The sequence below is a fragment of the Vicia villosa genome, unplaced genomic scaffold, assembly GCF_029867415.1.
Source record: "Vicia villosa cultivar HV-30 ecotype Madison, WI unplaced genomic scaffold, Vvil1.0 ctg.000349F_1_1, whole genome shotgun sequence".
NCBI classification, from domain to species: domain Eukaryota; kingdom Viridiplantae; phylum Streptophyta; class Magnoliopsida; order Fabales; family Fabaceae; genus Vicia; species Vicia villosa.
Genome location: NW_026705156.1, coordinates 742,928 through 748,627, shown reverse-complemented (window position 1 = coordinate 748,627; position 5,700 = coordinate 742,928). Strand labels below are relative to the sequence as shown.

At 34.9% G+C, this 5,700-nt stretch overlaps 1 protein-coding gene across 3 annotated transcripts; it reads left to right on the top strand.

The window, feature by feature from the left end:
• Positions 1-1,674: 1,674 nt before the first annotated feature.
• LOC131627139 (ultraviolet-B receptor UVR8-like) lies at positions 1,675-5,320 on the top strand. 3 transcript variants are annotated; one of them, XM_058897975.1, is made up of 7 exons: positions 1,675-1,938; positions 2,785-2,824; positions 2,964-3,244; positions 3,344-3,693; positions 3,775-4,176; positions 4,305-4,689; positions 4,788-5,320. In XM_058897975.1, the coding sequence occupies exons 3-7, from the start codon at positions 3,017-3,019 to the stop codon at positions 5,028-5,030; spliced, it is 1,608 nt and encodes a 535-aa protein (XP_058753958.1). In that variant the 5' UTR covers positions 1,675-1,938; positions 2,785-2,824; positions 2,964-3,016; the 3' UTR covers positions 5,031-5,320. The 3 variants fall into 3 exon arrangements, with proteins under 3 accessions (XP_058753958.1, XP_058753960.1, XP_058753959.1); XM_058897977.1 differs by lacking the exon at positions 2,785-2,824; XM_058897976.1 differs by having other exon boundaries at positions 2,785-3,244.
• The last annotated feature ends 380 nt before the right edge of the window (positions 5,321-5,700 follow it).

Below are 5,700 nucleotides of genomic sequence, written 5' to 3'. Positions count from 1 at the left end.
GCAAAGAAAAGGAATATTTCAATTCAGACACACCTTGTAAATCAGATGAAAACTGCGACCTCCGAGACAATTTGTTTACTTCTGAGTATTTAAATGATATAAAGGGATATGGTATTCCAAATCATCATTTAGTGAAGGTTGGTGTACCAATAAGGCTTTTAAAAAATCTTGATCAAGCAAATGAATTATGTAATGGAACAAGACTGCAAGTTGATGTTTTGGGAACAAATGTCATAACAACAATTGTTGTTGTCGAAAAAAATGTTAGAGACAAATTCTTATTCCCAGAATGAATTTAGTATCTTTATATTCTAGATTTTCTTTTAAGTTTAAACGGAGACAGGTCCCTTTGTCTATATGTTTTGCTATGACAATTTACAAAAATTAAGGACAGTCTTTATCCAAGGTAGGATTATACCTTCCACAACAAGTTTTTACACATTTTCAACTCTATGTTGCCGGATCGAGAGTTAACTCTAAACAAAGGTTAAAACTTCAATTTTAAATGATGAAAGAAACATTTCAACATCCATAGTAAATGTTGTAAATAAAGAGGTCATCCTACGAAGTCGTCACCTAATTAATCTTCATAAACAATCTCCACAAACGAAATCGTCACCTAATCAATCTTCATGAACAATCTTCACAAACAAATTCGTCACCTAATCAATCTTCAAAAACAAACTTCACAAACGAAATTGTCACCTAATTAATCTTCATAAACAATTTTCACAAACGAAATTGTCACCTAATCAATCTTCATAAACAATTTTCAAAAACGAAATCGTCACCTAATCAATCTTCATAAACAATCTTCACAAACAAATTTGTCACCTAATCAGTCTTCAAAAACAAACTTCACAAACGAAATTGTCACCTAATTAATCTTCATAAACAATTTTCACAAACGAAATTGTCACCTAATCAATCTTCATAAACAATTTTCAAAAACGAAATCGTCACCTAATCAGTCTTCATAAACAATCTTCGCAAATAAATTTGTCACCTAATCAATCTTTAAAAACAATCTTCACAAATGAAATCGTCACCTAACCAATCTTCATAAACAATCTTCACAAACGAAATCGTTGCCTAATTAATCTTCATAAACAATTTTCACAAACGAAACCATCACTTAATCAATCTTCATAAACAATCTTCACAAACGAAATCACCATATTCAACTAAAAAGAATACATCTCACACTAATTAATCACTTAATTCTTTGTAGTGTGTCGCAACTTCCAAATCTAAATGAATTAGGTTTGATATAATGATATATGAAAAAAAAAGTTAATAATACAATTATAAAAAAATAAAATAAAATGGTACATTGTGCAACACCACTCTACCTTTCAAGTTTGAACCATATACTTAGCATATTCTATTTTATTTTATGTTAAATAATAAAGCTACATCTTATCCGGACTCATAAACATTATAAAATAAATAATTATTTTCAAATTCGAGTAAATTTAAATTAAAAAAATAATTTTGCTAACCATACTTTTATTAAACAAAATATTTGTGCTTGCACACTTGTAAGCAGTAATAAAGCATAGTAATTTCAACTTTGTTGGCAAAGTGACAAATCACCATCCACAACACCTCATAATAAATCCTAAACATAAATAATAATAAAATTGAAAGAAAATAAAAGAGGATAAAACCTAAAATTATTCATTCTATTCTTCTATCTCATTCATTCACTCTCAAAAACAAAACAAAACAAAAAAACTCATTTTTTTTCTCCTTCAATCTCTCAACCTCCTCCTCATCATATTCCAAACACCACACCACACCCAGTCCAACGTTAATCGATCAAAAACCCACCCCTGTCCTTGTTTCTTTCACCCAAAAAACTTCACAAAATTCTCATCCGATTCTCTCTTCAACCGATGCAGATTGAGTTTCACAATTCCTTCCTGTTTCTCATACGTAATCACTCTTTCCATCGTTTTCTATAATCCGATCTGTACCGATCGTAATGCCACTCATCGACAACTTTTTCGTCATATGATTCTGTTCTGTTTTTGGAGAATTCTCTGTTTGTGTTTTTTTTTTCCTTCTTTTTTGGTACTTTTTGGTTGCGTATTCCGCAAGTGTGTACTTGTTCAATTGGATTACCCTAATAATTTTCTGATCTGAAAAAGTCTCACAAAAAAAAAATACTGTTTTCAATTTCAACCTACCCTTGTTGTGGTTCCAATCACAATCCCCTGTTTCTTGGTGATCATCATCCATGGAGAACGGTTTTTCTGGTTTGATTTTTTGTTTTGATTTTGATTGTGTTGATCTCACTTTGATGAATCACGATGACTTCACGTGATTGAAGTTTTAAACTTTGATCACAAAAATTGGAAAAAATTCCTTTCTTTTTTTGGGAATATCCCTCATCTTAGTAGAATGAATGAATACTATACTTCTCCTCAAAGTTTTCGTCTTTTGATTCACCTTCAAATACCCTTTACTTTTTTCAGTTTTTTCATAATTTTTATTCATCTGGGTCATCATCTAGTATCTAAACAAACGTTTTATGAAAGGATCGGTGTTGATTTTGTTTCTTAATTTGGTATTTATGAAGTGATTTTTTTTGTTTTGTTTTGATCATCCTGTTTTATGGGAGGTTCATGATTTCCGATGTCGAAAAATCTTAATGCATGTAGTTCATTCATAATTAATAATGTTATGATCAACTTAGAAATTTGATCATATAGTTCATATTTTTTTTCCTTTTTGTGTCACATAATAATGAGTTTATGTTAAGTATGTTTTTCTTTGTAGGTTTGAGACCTGAGATTTGCTAGTCAGTTATATTTTTGAGGTACATATTTTTTGCAAGTTAGTAGTAAAATGATATGAAAATTGAAAAGTCTCGCATGCTATAATTAGCGAAACATAGAAATAGGAATCGATTAATTGAATGTGGTAATGATAAATTTGCGCATATTTTGGTAACTTAGATATTTTCTTCTGCAAAGTTTGGGGCACTGCGTAAAGTTTTTTGCAGTGCCCAATGGATGCCACAACGAGCGGAACCCCTACTATTCAATACCATAACATCACTGACCAGACAATTACTGCCATTGTTGTTGCCACACCACTTCCGACTTTTCAAAGGCAACAACGACATTGCTTAGGAAACTCTACTCCCGGAGAGTTTCCTTTGTCTGCTAATCCCTCTATTGTCCTCCATGTCCTTACGGCGTGTAATTTGGATCCTCAAGACCTTGCTAAACTAGAGGTAAGTGCTATACTTATCTGCATTTCACCTGTGAAGTTGTTGTTCTTGATTTGAATGTGACTAATGCTTATGGCTTTGTTTTTTATGTGTATGTTGCAGGCAACATGCTCCTTCTTCAGGCAGCCAGCAAACTTTGCTCCGGATTTAGCGCTGTCGTTATCCGAGCTTGCTGCATTTGACATGTGTCAGAAGAGAGCCATCTTTAAGCCAATGACAACAGAAGAAAGGCAAGATTTGAAGCAAAGATGTGGAGGCTCTTGGAAGTTGGTTCTGAGGTATTTATTGGCTGGAGAAGCATGTTGCAGGAGGGAGAAATCACAGGCAATAGCAGGTCCTGGTCACAGCATTGCTGTGACATCTAAAGGAGATGTTTATTCATTTGGATCCAACAGTTCAGGACAACTCGGGCACGGCACTACCGATGAAGAATGGCGACCACGGCCAATAAGGTTGTAAAACATGTAGACTTAAGGTTAACTTGAAGTGAACTAGTGTTGATTAAAAGTTAATGGAACTTCGTTATGTTTCAGAACTTTGCAAGGTATTCGAATTATACAAGCTGCTGCCGGTGCTGGGAGGACAATGTTGATCACTGATTCCGGTCAAGTCTATGCATTCGGAAAAGATTCTTTCGGAGAAGCTGAATATGGAGGTCAAGGGTCTAAAACTGTCACAACTCCACAATTGGTGGAGTCTTTGAAAAACATATTTGTTGTCCAAGCTGCAATCGGTAACTTTTTCACAGCTGTATTGTCAAGAGAAGGCAGGGTTTATACATTTTCTTGGGGTAATGACGGAAAACTCGGCCACCACACTGATCCAAATGATATGGAACCTCATCCTTTATTAGGAGCTTTGGAAAACATACCAGTAGTGCAGATTGCTGCTGGATATTGCTACCTTCTTTGTTTGGCTTGTCAACCTAGTGGAATGTGAGTTCCAATCACATATCTTAATCTAATTCTTTTTCTTGTGTTAACTAGTTTATACATGTAACTTCATTCTTGTTGTATTGCTTATTTGAATGCTTTGCATATTGTGATTCTTTGAAAACATACAGGTCAGTATACTCAGTTGGGTGTGGCTTGGGAGGCAAGCTAGGACACGGAACAAGAACTGATGAGAAGTTCCCTCGTTTGATCGAACAGTTCCAGACGCTAAACATTCAACCCATGGTGGTTGCAGCCGGGGCATGGCACGCTGCAGTGGTGGGACAGGATGGTCGTGTCTGCACATGGGGATGGGGCCGATACGGTTGTTTGGGACACGGGAATGAAGAATGTGAAGCAGCACCTAAGGTAGTAGATGCATTGGCCAATGTCAAAGCCGTTCATGTTGCAACAGGCGATTACACAACCTTTGTGGTCTCTGAAGATGGTGATGTTTATTCATTCGGTTGTGGAGAATCTGCTAGCCTCGGTCATAATGCAGTAAACGATGCACAGGTCCGCTTTGTTTATTCATTTTTTCCACTAACATGATTGAAGGGCACATTGTTAAAGATGTAATGGTGATATTTTTTTTGTTAATGTTATGATTACAGGGAAACAGGCATGCAAATGTGTTGAATCCCGAGCTCGTGACATCGCTGAAGCAGATCAACGAAAGGGTGGTACAGATTAGCCTGACAAATTCCATATACTGGAACGCTCATACCTTTGCTCTAACCGAATCCGGGAAGCTTTATGGATTTGGTGCTGGAGACAAAGGACAGTTAGGAATTGAACTTGTTGCGAACCAGACAGAAAGGGTAAATCCGGAACGGGTTGACATTGATCTCGGCTAACTATTTGTGCTGCCTCTAATCACCAATTCTTTAAACCGTTTTATATCGTCTAATTAATGATCATGCATAGCATTTAGTGTTTAATTAAGTTTCCTTGTCTATTTTGTAAATATAATCAAAAGAATGCAGTGTGATGAAGGTCCAAGGTAGGTAAAACAGCTAACAAGGGCTTCAGTTACTACTGTCTTTATTTATGGTCTTTCATATCATATCTTAGGCTTCAACTGTTTGTTGATAGTTTATTTATACTTTGTTGAAGGTTTAATTTATTTACAGTTTAGTTTGTCTTGGATTTGTTGGTCAAATTTATCATTCATTTATTTATCATCATGAACATCTCATTGTTTGGATTATTCTTTGTACTTGAAAGAATGTGCCATTCTTTTTCCCTGTTTGGAAGAGACCTTCACCTTCTAGGATCTATAGTGGAAAATCTGGAAATAGAATGTGGGGTGATTGAGATTCCATCACCTAGTGATTAGAGAGATTCTCACATAAATTTAAGTTACTTAGTCAATTATGTTGTTCAATCAATGACTATCTAGTTCGATCATTGGAATTTTGTGATAGTATGCTGGATAAACCCAAGATAAATAGGAAGAAGTCAATTTTATTAAAGGAATTTGTTTTGTAATTAATATAATTTTTGCACTAGCTTCTTAGTCTCTTT